Raw genomic sequence first — 14,727 nt, forward strand, 5'->3', positions numbered from 1 at the left:
TGTGTGTGTGTGTGTGTGTGTGTGTGTGTGTGTGTGTGTGTGTGTGTGTGTGTGTGTGTGTGTGTGTGTGTGTGTGTGTGAAATAGGGATTACACTTGGAATAATGACAAGAAAACTTATATATATATATATATATATCCATAAGGAATATATATATATACAGGATTACTTTTGGATTTTCTGTTGTAATATAAATACTAATCCTTAAAGGGACAGTTCACCCAAAAACTAAAAACCCTGTGATTATTTCCTCACCCTCATGGTCTTCAAAACCTGTTTAAATTTCTTCTGTAGAACCCATAATTAGATGTCAGGTAGTATGTTAGCTTCAATAACCACGCACTCTTATTGTACGGCGAAAAAAAAAGATGCTAAGAAAGTCTATGGCGACTGAGGCTAACATCTCTCTTTTTGTTTCATGGAAGAATGAAAGTCATATGAGTTTGGAACAACATGAAGGTGAGTAAATTAATTTGGGGTGAAATAACCCTGTAAAGGATCCTCTAAGAATCAGAGAATATCTTAATGAATAAACTTAAATTCTAAAAAATAAACTGAAAAAATGAATTTTAGTTTTTTCATTAGGATTATACTTGTTCTCATTAGTATCCTTTAATATTGGTTTGTAATTATGATAGAAATTCCAATTGAGATCTTGAAAATCGAGAAAAATGGGAGATAGATCATGCTGTTAGTGTGTAAAAGATGGAAAGATGGGAAGCATTAAAAGAGACACTGAGAAAGTAAGAGACTGGCGAGCAGAGAGAGAGACACATGGAGATGAAAGGGACACAGGGTTCATTCCAGGCTATGTGTCATGTCTGAGAGTTAGCAGTGACATGGGCAGCATATTAAACGCTTGGGTCTGAATCCTGACCCATTTTCATCAAACTGACAAACAAAATGCACACACTGTCTTCTTCACACACACACACACACACACACACACACACACACATCACCACACCGATACACACGCTTATCTACCGTTTAATGACGCAAATAAGATATGTGAGTCTACTGAGCCAGAAAGAAGAAAATAAAATATGTGGAGAACGAAATAGGTTGTATTTCCTTTCCTAGGCAGGAAATACCAGTAATATAAAATGTAAGACTGTTAATGGAAACAATAATACAATTTTAATCGAAGTACTTAAGGTATGTGCTACTAGATCAAGATCATGCAGCTTGTTGTGGAAGAGGTGATCAATAGAGTGTCACAAGTCTGCTTCCGGAAGTAAAAATCCCATTCATTTCCATTGGGGAATTGATTATTAACTGAGTCTAAAAAAAACTTTAAAGACAGACCTACGGTGAGCTCAGAGGTTGTTAATCGGTGGTATATGCCTCTGTGGAAGCCATCAGTGCATGTTATTTCAACTACATTTTGTAATAAAAATATGTTTAAAAGCAAACATTCTGGTGAAGAACTACACTACACATGATCCTGAAGATAATCGATCCACCAATCAGAGAACCGCAGAGAACAAAGTGCAGCAAAAGAGCTCTGCATCACACCATGAATGACCCAATCCAGTTGCTCTCCCTACACTACTATTTTTGTATATACGTATCTGAATTTTATACTTTAAATATATTGTTCATTTACTTTATCTTCATGGGTGATCAGACCATCAAATTGGTGAAAGAAAATCCCACAGATTGACATTGAATGAGGGAACTGGGCCACATATAGAGACCAGACTCTCACAGAGACACAGGGGGTGGAGTCTTTAGATTTGAGCCAGTAAGCAACCACCAAGAACACCTTAAACCAAAAGTGGGCTAAACAACTACTCAGAACACCTTAGCATTCGCAACATCTCCATGAAAACCTAGCTTTTTGCACAGCCAAGTACAACTCATATTTTCTTCAGAAATGTTTGTAATCTAGCTTTGATTACCAGACTTTATGCTGATAGTCAAAAGTCTGGCTTGCGAGACTAAGGTCAGACAAATGCTCAAAGGAGCCCAAACCATGTTCCAACCCTCGACTGGAGCTCATGCATGCCGTCGTGCCGCACTGTCAGGCTTTTCTATGCGCATGCATTAATCATGGCTGCTCGTCTCTCGCCCATTACAGCTCATCAATCTCCGTTTGCCCGGCACTCTGGAGGGGAGGAATCTTATGTAGATCTGATTAAATATGTAAGCACCTGATATTAGCAGCACATGCAAGGCTTCAGAGTCAATTGTCTTTAATGCATACAGGCTCTTGTAAGTTGCTAAGAGATTGCGGTCAGGGCTGAAGGTCAAAAAGGGTCAGACGTTTTGGTGGGTTCAACTAATTTACGCTGATATTGAGTGATAGTGAAATACTATGTGCTACAAGCATAGTTTGGCTGGCTGATATTGCTAAAACAAATAGAATCTTAATTCAAAGGGTAAACATACAAAATTCATTTTCATTTCATTAATTTGAATTGTATTCAAAGGGTAAACATACTAAATAGTTGTATAAAAAAATTATATATATATTATATATATAAAATATATATATTTTTAATCATTTAACCACACCAAGATTTCTCAAAAACAAGACTTAATATCTCTGGTCATTTTGCTTTTAAAGTAATATTTCTTGTGTTAAGGATGTAAAGATATTTTAACCATAGTATCTGACAAAACTTCTCAGCAAGGAAATGAATTTATTGTTTTACTGAATCAATATTGAAATGGACAGTGGCTGATTCACAGAAATGAATTGAATTTACCAACTCTAATATTCATTTAATCAGATATTTTAGTAAACTAAATGCTCTAAAAAGCTAAGAAATAAGAACTAATTTTCATTACTTGAACCGTTTTAAGTCCCTGGTCAGCAAAATCATTGCAAATATACTGTGAATATTTGATATTCTGCCCAGCCCTAACAGGTGAAAAATCCCACCAGGGAATCTGATTATATTACAAGGTCCATAGCAACTTTACTGTAGCATTTTTTCCCAGGTACTAAAATGGAAAAGGCGCAAATGGCCATGTGACACTCAAGGGTGTGTGTGTGTGTGTGTGTGTGTGTGTGTGTGTGTGTGTGTGTGTGTGTATTTGAGAGTGTGTGAGCAAAGCTTCATGGCTTTAATTAAGGTGGAATCAGAGCGGGATCTGTGCAGGCGTGATAACGAGCCTCATCTGAATTATTAACGAGAGCTGCACCCCCCCTGGACGTGAAAACCCGTCAGACTGCCTCTCTCTCTCTCTCTCTCTCTCTCACACACACACACACACAAATAAACAATTCCAGAACATGCATTAAAAAACACAAGGGGTATCCAACCATATAAAAGCATTGTAGTGTATAGTATAAAACACAACGTATATCCAACATTGTCAAACTACAGTCTGGTCTCATGCAGTGCATTTGCCAACACATGAGGTTGCCAGGTGCCGTCAAATTCCTCTTGCAGGATTACAGGATATTTTTATTGCCTCAAATTAGTCTCACTAAACCAGATTTTTGACTATCGGCATCAAGTCTGGTCCACTTTGAAGCTGATTATATTATAAAACGTCCAACCACAGCGGGGCATCCAATTTCAGACTGATATTTATGATAGCACATTTATTTACATTATGGCACAGTTTTTAAACAAAAGTTTAAACAGACAACACTAAAGAAATTAGTGTAAAAAGTGTGAAAAATGTACAATATCACAGACAAATCAGAACTGTTCATCTATCTTAAAACAAATTCAAACAAAACTCCTGCACGTGTTTCAAACATTCATGTTAATTATCCAAATCCTGTGGCTAGTTTTTCTTTGGAAGTGTCAAGCATTTCGTACTGAGCGTAACACTGGGTTTTCATCTTTTTAAAACCTGCTTTAACCATGAGTGAAGCCGTGTTTCACACTTGTAATTCTGAAGGGGGTTAGCACCATTTTTATCCCAGGCCCAGGGCTTACGAAACTTCCAAACCTGAATAAACAGCATTAACTCTGGTAAGGAGTCTCCACTAGGCCCTTTCCCACTTACAGTCCTGGTACTTTTCCCTTAGTAACTTTCTAGATGAGAACTCTTACGAGGAACGGAACACCCCAGGAGACTTTCGCATTCATAAAGTGCCATAGTAATGACGTCATCTAGTATCGATCAGCAACACCGACAGAGGACACCGGGATCGAAACTACACTTTGTTTTTATTTTGGGCTGTTTTATACGAACTGTGGCTGTATCGGAAAATGCAGGCAGCTGCCCTCTCAGTTAATGGTTTAAACAAAAGGGTTTTTTGATGAATTTAACAAATCTGAACAGTTTAAAAAGCTTCTTATTTCATCCTACTTTCATACATCCTTATACAGCCAATCTTTTACAATAAAGTCTTTTATGACTCCGTAAAAATTACAGTACTGATACTCACTCATTGAATTGAAAAAGACGTCTTGATGCAAGTTAACCACGCTGTAACATTCACGCGCTACTTCCCTCATGTAAACTAGATTTAATGACGTTTAGTGTATAATAAAGTTTAATTACCCACTTTCGATAAACATCTGATTATTTATATCCATCACCCCAATATAGTCACACAGTACAGATGTGATGAAATCTCAAATAGTGTCTCCCTATGAAGTCACTCACACACACACACACACACACACACACACACACACACACACACACACACACACACATGTTGGTCTACCTATCATTATGGGGACTTTCCATAGACATAATGACTTTTATACTGTACAAACTATAGTTTCTATCCTCTAAACCTAACACAACCCCTAAACCTAACCCTCACAGAAAACCTTCTGCATTTTTACATTTTCAATAAAACATTGTTTAGTATGATTTTTAAGCGATTTGAATTATGGGGACACTAGAAATGTCCTCATAAATCACATTTATAGCATAATACCCTTGTAATTACTAATTTGTAACTTACAAAATTGTCCTCGTAAATCACAAAAACATGCACACGTGAAATGGGTGATTCTCTTTGGAAACTTTGTTATACGTTGTTTCTGTTAAGGGAATTGTAAAATTAGCGCAAACCTCTGAATAGCACGCTAGCAGCTAGTTTGTTTACTAACGGTGGCTGTGGAGCTCCTCTCCTTTCTCAATGCAGGTTTTTGACAAACCACAGGCTGGAGCACCTCCCATAGTCCCACAGTTCCTATATGCCTCAAACGTATCTACCCCGGAGTAGGAGCTAATATGTCCCCTAAAACGGTTTCAAGGAACTATTGTTCCTTAGGTGAGAAAGCGACAGAAAGCACCAGTCCCTGGGAAAAGTACCTAAAACTGCCTTTAGTACTGCCAGTGGGAAAGGCCCTATTGGTGTTATGGCCCTATGATTACAAATGCCAGTTAAATAGCGAAAGGACTATGGGATGCTAAACATTCATTAGAGAAAGTACAATGTACAATGAAGGGGTTTAAAGTCTGAACCTCCAAGTTTGGACAAATTATGGACACATTTTCCTGTTCTAACTAACTAGCCATGTTTGCCTTCAGATATTTCAAGATATGACTTACTATAAATTATTACGAGCCTGATGACAGGAAAACAAAATTTCAAAAGGAAATTAGATTTTTGATATTTTTTACTGGAAGCACAGTCCCAGCTCAGTAAAGTGGTCTATTTAAAGGTACCGTAAGAGCCCAATAAAAATAAGGTTTTATTTAAATTAAGTTAGTTTAGTTTGTTTTCCCATAACATTTTAAAGTAAAACAATTTCCAATTCTTAAGGTTCCAGATATCCAGCGTAAACAAGAAATGCAGTTTAGTAATTATGTTAATTAGTAATTAATCGCAATTATGTAACCAACCAACTTTGAGCTTGTACCTCCACCATTTTTGGATCCAGTAAAAAGAAAAAACTTTGTGCAATAGTGTGTGGGTTTTTTTACGTAAATTGAGCACAATTTACGAAACAAACAAAAAGAATTATTTGCCTTGTAGGGTTAGATTAGGTCTTGTTGTGGTGTTAGAAATTAAAGATAGTAGGTCTACTTGTATCAAATACGTACATTATATGTCCAGGTCCACATTTAGTTACAACAAGGCCCCGAGGCTTGAACGTTTTGCTGTGTATTAATGCGGCCCTGGCCATGACATTAAACTTTCTGTCCAACCAGGTATCCAAAGTTGGCAACCCTGCTACCTAAACATTGTTTCCGAGTGGACTGATGAAAATGACTTGACTGTGGCAACAATTATGAAAATGTTTTTATATGGTTCATTACACGTATTCTCGGTAGTTCTGATGTGAAATGTTCACGCCAGTTCACACTGCCCCTACAACGGCAACACTTCAAACATTGTAAAGTTGGTTGTTGTATATCGAGTCTTGAGAAACAAAACTGTCTTGTTCACACTGATCCTACAAACTTACAACAAACGCACACAAACAAACACCAACAAACTTGAAACTTGAGTCAGGTGACTGAAAAAGAAGAGAAGGCGGATGAAGCTGAGCATGCGCAACTTAATCTATAAATGTATACACGTGATTGGTTAAATATGTTTAGCATGTATTCCATGTAACATTAGGCTGTAACTTATTCATTCTGGGAGTTTCAGGGATCAGAGTTTCTTGGTGTTTTTTGGAAAATCATACCAGACTGCAGACTGCATTTCAAGACAATACAAACGGCAATTAACAGATGCCAACGAATGCCAACAAACACCAACAGGGTGAGCACATTGATCCAGCAAAACCCAACAACTGTTGGATGCACTAAAAGCAATCTAGACGTAGTGCAAAGAATGTATCACAGCGCAGGTATCTCAACGTGTGTTTTTGAAAATGTGAAGTTCTTTTTAACTTGACGTGGTGTTTAAACAGTGCCGGTCCTGTGCGAGACGCTGACGAAAAAGCGATCTATGAGACCAGGCTGTAAATATTTGAAGCGTAGCAGCTAACCAATCAAAATGGAACTTGATAGTTTTAAAAGCTCTTGCGATTTTTTGTGTTCAATCTGCATCAAATGGCCGATGAACAGTCAGTTAGTATGCATTTTGTGGTTGAGACTAGCTTCAAATTGGCCTAGACATATCTCAAACACTGACATCTACAGTAATAACTCCCATAATAATGTCAAATTTTCAGCTATTCTAGAACACCTAGCTTCCTAACTGTAAAGTAGAAGAGCTCTGCCAGAATCCTGCTTATTCCATTCCCCTCCTATTCACACTAGGGATGCCAGACTCTTTATGTTCAATATTTGTGGCCATAACAATGAGTGTTTCTCCAGAGCTGAGGGCATACAACTGAGCCACAGCTCTGGCCACATAGACCTGCCCAGCATCACTGCCAGGCTGGCCAGCACTGCCACAGCTGGGGTGCAAGAGTAGCTCAGTCCACTATTAGAAAATGACTGCCACTGTTGCTAATGTTCCTCTATTTCTTACTCTTTTTTTTTTACTGTTTACTTTCATGCCTCTCTTCTACTAATTCCATACCATTACTTTCACATTACAGCATTCTGGTCTCATAGATTCACATTCAAGCGATCGAATCATGTATTGCACTTGAAATGTGAAGGACTGAGGTGGGAGTCCTAAAGAGCATGCGAGTCAAAACGTGAGCCGAAAGTGTCATAGAAGAACCACAAAATGGCGTGGTTGCTTCAATAATTACATTTTTCATCTCACATTTGCTTTTATGACACTATATGTTAGGTTTAGGTTTAAGGTTTAGGGTGGGGAGGTAGATTGTGTTGATTTAAAACTCAATAGAGCATTACCTTAAAGGAGTATATCACCCAAATATGAAAATTCCATCATTATTCACTTACCCTGATGCTATCCCAGATGTGTATGACTGTCTTTCTTCAGCAGAACACAAATGAAGATTTTTAGAAGAAGATAGAGCTCTGTCAGGTCCTTATAATGCAAGTAAATGGGTGCCAGCACTTTGATGGTCCAAAAGTCACATTTAGGCAGCATAAAAGTAATTAATGTGACTCCAGTCGATCAATGAATGACTTCTGAAGTGAATCGATACATTTATGTAAGAAACAAGTTGATAATTAAAAAGTGCTTCCTGCTAGCAATTGATGCATCACATAGTTGTCACGTGACACAAGCACGTCGGCGAGTTCACACAAGAATTCGGAAGTGGCACTTATTTACAACAGAACCCTTGACGGATGCGCCAATTTAAAGTTAAAAGTATTTTAATTATTGACTTGTTTCTTACATAAACTTATTGATTCACTTCAGAAGTCATTCGTTGATCGACTGAAGTCACATGAATTACTTTTATGCTGCCTAAATGTGACTTTTGGACCATCAAAGTGCTGGCACCCATTTACTTGCATTATAAGAACCTGACAGAGCTCTATCTTCTAAAAATCTTCATTTGTGTTCTGCTAAAGAAAGACAGTCATACACATCTGGGTCCTAGTTACCTAAAGTCCTCTTCAAAAACACCTTTAAACTCTTTATTCTCATTTACCACATACATCATATCAGAAAGCCTGATGACTTTGTGTACATAGGTTACTAATATCTGAGCAATAGAAATTTTACTCTAGGTATAGGCATAGATGTAGATAACATCCCTGTCTTGAAGAACATATTTGTAGTTTCTCTCCACTCAACACACATGCATTAACAGTGAGGCCCAGCATGTAAACGGATAAATCAAAGACAAACACAATATATACTTTGGAATGATTGAGGAAATCTGATTAGTGCTTTCATGCATCTCAACAGTCACTATCAGTAACAGGATGTGACACACTGTTGATGTACTATTATATGAGATGTCTCGCATCACTGGGCTCATGTGAAAGCCTCACGCTATGCCACAGAAATGCAGATACACTTTAAAAGAATGTGAATATAAAGCAAAACACTCTAATATGGTATTCCTCCCCGCTGTGTGTGTGTGTGTGTGTGTGTGTGTGTGTGTGTGTGTGTGTGTGTGTGTGTGTGTGTGTGTGTGTGTGTGTGTGTGTGTGTTGTAAGTGTGTGTGTTGTAAGTGTGTGTGTGTGGGCATGTTTAAGTGGCTTTAGGTTCAAAACTGGTAATTACAAGGGTATTATGCTATAAATGTGGTTTATGAGGACATTTGTAGTGTCCCCATAATTGAAATCACTTAAAAACATACTAAACAATGTTTTATTGAAAATGTAAAAATGCAGAATGTTTTTTGTGAGGGTTACGGGAAAGAATCTATAGATTGTACAGTAAAAAAATAATTATGTCTATGGAGATTCCCCATAATGATAGCTGCACCAACGTGTGTGTGTGTGTGTGTGTGTGTGTGTGTGTGTGTGTGTGTGTGTGTGTGTGTGTGTGTGTGTGTGTGTGTGTGTGTGTGTGGAGCACTCTTATGGTCCCTCCTGCCCTCTGTACAACAATAATCCACAGAAAACAGAGGCCTATTAATAGCAGCTAATTGATGCCAAAGAAGGCAAGGCTGGGTGTCCGGACCAGGCCAGCCAAAAGACCGGCTGCCACAGTTGAGACGGGCAGCTCTCTGACGCTATTACACAACAGCTATTAAAGAGTGCTTTTAATGGCTCTCGCTCTCTCTCTCTCTCTCTCTCTCTCACTCTCTCTCTTTGTATCTGTTTCTCAGTTCCAAATCCCATCAACAACTTGCCATTGGTGTATACATTTCAGTTTTTAAAGATGTTAAAACTATAATGCTGTGCAAAGTCAGCACACTGTAATTACTCATTTTGTCAGACAGGTTTTGTCAACTATACTCAGAGTGTGAAAATTTCGTTTACAACAATATCCACTCTTAAACCTTATAACTTCACAGCCTTTTTCTAATTTTTTCTCTTAATCTATTCATCGACACTGCTGAAAGTTGTAACCTGCAGTTGTTATCTTAAGGCGGTTAATTCTACCTGATTTAACCCTTAAAATGAGTTTTGTTAGTGTAACCTCATGTATTCAGGTTGATCTATCTATAAATGTGTATGAGGGTGCTAAAGGAGGCACATGTGTTGTATACATGTCAGTATTGTTTGTGTGAGCTCATGGCACACTTGTGTCAGAATTAAAGGCGCATTAAAAACGATGCCAACTGTTCCAGGGCCAACATGTGTGAGCATGTGGGTCTGTTTTCCACAACCTTATTTTGATTTAATCAAGTTGTTTTTCTATATTTTGCCTCCTGTCAGCCAATCAAATCTCTTGCCTTGTTGCGGAACCTTATGGGAACATATGACTGACATCCAGCTGTACATCAATGGGCAGCACAAACAAGACGTAAGGAATTAAAGCAGATTTAATTTCAGTTTAAAACTACAGGCTTAAGATTAGTTTAGCCTGACTGTTTGTCCTCTATAACCAATGAGATACAAGGATAGCGAGAGGTAAATATCCCATTTAGAAATCGTAAAAATAGACTTCCGTTGTTAATGCTGTTTTGATGATGTAATAAAAGGGATGTGTGTATTAACTATTGCACAAGCTTTGAAAAACAAAAACATTCCCTAACACAAGATGTAGACAAACAAGTCCTGGCCATCCCATTGAACAAAGAATAAATGATGTACTCGTATGTGTAGTAAAGAGAAATAGTTGCTTTAAAATGGTTATTGTTTTGAGACGTGTGAAAGAAACATTCAGGTTCAGGCACGTTCTGGCACAAATTAAGTTTTCTTTAAAAAAAGAGGTAAAAATCTGGGTTCCAGTGAGACACCTACAATGGAAGTGAATGGGGGCCAATTTTTGGATGTTAAAATACTCACTGTTTCAAAAGTATAGTCACAAGACATAAACAATATGTGCGTTAACATGATTTTAGTGTGATAAAATCACATAATAATCTTTTCTGTGTAAAGTTATAGCCAATTTTACAACTTTGTTGCCATGACGATGTAATGTTATAAACCCTAAAACACAAAAATGAATGTAAACATTACAATTTAAACAACTTTACAGCTCAAATAATACACAATTATTAACAGAAGAATTAATTTAAGTGCTTTTATAAAATTATAAGCTTAACATTTCTGCCTTTAAACCCTCCAAAAATGGGCCCCCATTCACTTCCATTGTAAGTGCCTCACTCTAACAGATTTTTGCTTTTTTTAAAGAAAAGGAGGGATGAGTCGGAATTCATTTTTGTGGTAATCAACATTTTCATAAATGCTGTTGATTGAGTTTAACATTGCATTTTGAAACAATGTATTAACCCTGTTCACTAAAAGATAACACAAAACATGCAATTTCTAAAATGATTTTCTTCTAGTGGTCAGAATTTTCACAATATTGATTTGCAGATTTCAATAACTCGTTGCGTTTGACGTTATTTTGAAATCTCCAAATCAACATTGTGAACATTTTGACCATTATCTGTTTTCCATATGAAGAAATAAGCACCAGACTTCCACAGATCAGGTGAAAGAAGACAGACAGCTCATAGTTGTCTCACGTTCTTGACGTTTTCTGATTTGATCCTGGTGATATAGAATGTTTGAAAGCCCCAAACCACAGAAAGAAATAGAATTCAAACAAATTCAGCAGTGTCTGATTATCATTTTCTAACTTAGATGTTGGTGCTGGGGGGGGGGGGGTCCTTTGGGTTCTGCATGAAGCATGTGTAAAGATGAGAGCATGTGCATACAGTTCAAAATATTAAATCTGATCTAATTAAAATCTTTGAAGCATATGACTTAAATATGAACAGCTGAAACATACAGCATTTTTTCTTCGTTCGCCAACCAATGTGGTGCAATTATGTGGTTGCATTTGCCTCACTAAATAACACTCTTCGATTATGTAATGTTTTAATTACAATTTACACAGCCTATTTTATTTCCCAAAGTCTTTTGGACGGATGTCAGGACTGAAAAGGAGACGGGGAGGTACTGGAGATCTCACGCAGACAGACAAGGCGTGCGTGCGTGCGGTGCCGAACTAGCAGGGCAGCTGACCGGACCCACGCTTGTCCCCCAGGTGACCTGCCTTCAGTACATTACAACGCATCCATAATCAACGATCAATGAGTCAAAAACGCCCGTGTTGCGTCATAAAAGCACATTATTGCACATTTAAACATGTAAAAGCGATAGAAGAGTCTAAAGCAGTGAACCCACTGAACTCTACCCCTCCTGCAATAAGCAGTATAATGGGAGAAAGCCATAGGTTTTCCCATCACCAAAATGTGAGCGGCCACATCGAGCCATTATTTTGTACCTATATGCACATGCCAAGCGCTTGATATGCAGTTATATCATCTAATCTAGGTGTGATCAGGTGACAACTGTACCTTCCATCCGGCGGAGCTATTGCTGTCTCCTTTATCCTTGAAATATGGCACAAATCGCACCATCCAGTCATAGATTTGGGATAAGGTGAGCCTTTTTTCGGGGGTGCTCTCAATGGCACGCGTGATCAGATCCGCGTACGACTGGTTGCCCCACGCGTTCCGTCGCGACGACTTGGATTTCCGCAGCTGCCCGGCCACATCCAGCGCGGCGCCGGACATGCACATCGGGGCGGCCGCTATAGGGGCGGGGGCGCCGGCTGGATGCTTGAACTCCGTCGGCGCCCCTCCGCTCCGGCACGCTGGCACGTTACGCGGCTCCACTTTCACGGACGCCACGGGCAGCGCTCGGTTCTCCTCCTCCGGACATGGCAGCGGCCAGGTGCACGACCTCGGGCGGCAGTGAGGCTCATAGTCCGCGTCCAGATCAACCTGATGCGCGTCTATGCCGCCGCTCTCCATCATTAGCATGCTGCTTTTGCGCGCCAGGCAAGGTCAAAAGAGAAAATAAAAAAACAAATGCGCCCTTAAATCCAAAAAGGATGAGTGGATGAGACTGTGGTCCCCGTCTGTCGTCTTTTACACCAAAAGCAATGCGTGAATAACAGCAAAAGCACCGAAAGCCGTGAATAGACTGCTCATTCTTGACTATACTAAACGCGCAAATGCATCCAATGCATCAAGATGTGCAACAGTCTGTCTTCCATATTACTAAACAATTCAGTCGGGTGTCCATAAAGCTGAGGTGCTGAAATCACACACCCATAATAGTGAGCCGTGCCAAATCTGAGTCTTTAGTCCCTTTAATCGCGCGCTCGCACCAACTGTTGATCTCTCTGACAGACAGGGCAGCACTTGTAAATCTATCTCATCAAGAAGAGCGAAATCATTTGACTTCCTCTGGAGTCTGGCGACAGTTTGCGTTTGTCTGGAGCTCTCCGGTCCCTTTTTTGTCTCCTGCAGATTTGAAACCGGTTTCACACGCGAGCACAGTCGGTCACTGTTGCTAATAGGTGAATGGAGCCGCAGAATTCGCGCGCTCGAGTCGCGTCTTTTCCAGATAATACGGACGCCGCGATTGAAAATCAAAAGAAAAAAATCACTCTTTTTTCGTTAGATAAAATATTCGGACGAACATTCCTTCCACGTTGGTTCACGCCTGTTTGCGGATGACTAGACGGGGCTGTAGCGGCGGATAAATGCTGCTATCAGATAATTGGCCGGCGCGTGAATCAAGTCACTCCCTCTTGAACAGGTTTATCCGGGGGGACGCGCATCTTCTGCCACACAACATTCATGGCTCTTGAGAAAGATTCACATAGAAGCATTTCCTTATACATCTATGATATGACGATATTTGAAGCAAAATACTATTTATTGGGGGAATGGGTATATTTCGAGCAAAATAATTTATATTTCCATACAGAAATCAGATGTGTTCAAATATGAATGTACACTGTACATTAACTTATAGTTCATATATTTGATATGGTGGCACAGGGGTGCACAAAACAACAAAATTAGCAAAGCAAACAAAAGTTGAAAGCACAACGGAAATAAACCATTACACACCAGAAAAGATGCAAAACAAATAAACCGCAACACACACAAATGAAGCTACAACACAACCACATCAATATAAAATCAATACATATATTTAAACACTGTATTTTAATAAGTGTGGCAGTTTGAGGCCATTATTTAGTTTGATCCTAATTCTATTGTGGTGTGGTTTATTTTGTGTGTGTTGTGGTTTATTTTGTGTGTGTTGTGGTTTATTTTGTGTATGTTGTGGCTTATTTCTTTGTGTTGTGGTTTATTTCTTTGTGTTGTGGTTTATTTTGTGTATGTTGTGGCTTATTTCTTTGTGTTGTGGTTTAGTTCTTTGTGTTTTGGTTTATTTTGTGTATGTTGTGGCTTATTTCTTTGTGTTGTGGTTTTTTTTGTGTGTGTTGTGGCTTATTTCTTTGTGTTGTGGTTTATTTTGTGTGTGTTGTGGCTTATTTCTTTGTGTTGTGGATTATTTTGTGTGTGTTGTGGCTTATTTCTTTGTGTTGTGGTTTATTTTGTGTGTGTTGTGGCTTATTTCTTTGTGTTGTGGTTTATTTTGTGTATGTTGTGGCTTATTTCTTTGTGTTGTGGTTTATTTCTTTGTGTTGTGGTTTATTTTGTGTATGTTGTGGCTTATGTCTTTGTGTTGTGGTTTATTTTGTGTGTGTTGTGGCTTATTTCTTTGTGTTGTGGTTTATTTTGTGTGTGTTGTGGCTTATTTCTTTGTGTTGTGGTTTATTTTGTGTGTGTTGTGGCTTATTTCTTTGTGTTGTGGTTTATTTTGTGTATGTTGTGGCTTATTTCTTTGTGTTGTGGTTTATTTCTTTGTGTTGTGGTTTATTTTGTGTGTGTTGTGGCTTATTTCTTTGTGTTGTGGTTTATTTTGTGTGTGTTGTGGCTTATTTATTTGTGTTGTGGTTTATTTTGTGTGTGTTGTGGCTTATTTCTTTGTGTTGTGGTTTATTCCCAATTTGTTGTGGCTTATTTATT

General features: G+C 38.6%; 1 protein-coding gene across 1 annotated transcript in view; it reads right to left on the reverse strand.

Annotated features, from left to right (window-relative positions):
• Positions 1 to 13,035, reverse strand: part of LOC127650136 (forkhead box protein O6-like) — a 44,272-nt gene extending 31,237 nt beyond the window's left edge. Inside the window, exon 1 of the mRNA XM_052135339.1 lies at positions 12,190 to 13,035. Within this exon, the coding sequence (XP_051991299.1) occupies positions 12,190 to 12,657 (468 nt within the window). The 5' untranslated portion in view covers positions 12,658 to 13,035. The remainder of the gene's footprint in view (positions 1 to 12,189) is intronic.
• Positions 13,036 to 14,727: the final 1,692 nt, after the last annotated feature.

Source organism: Xyrauchen texanus, chromosome 10 (assembly GCF_025860055.1).
Source record: "Xyrauchen texanus isolate HMW12.3.18 chromosome 10, RBS_HiC_50CHRs, whole genome shotgun sequence".
NCBI classification, from domain to species: Eukaryota; Metazoa; Chordata; class Actinopteri; order Cypriniformes; family Catostomidae; genus Xyrauchen; species Xyrauchen texanus.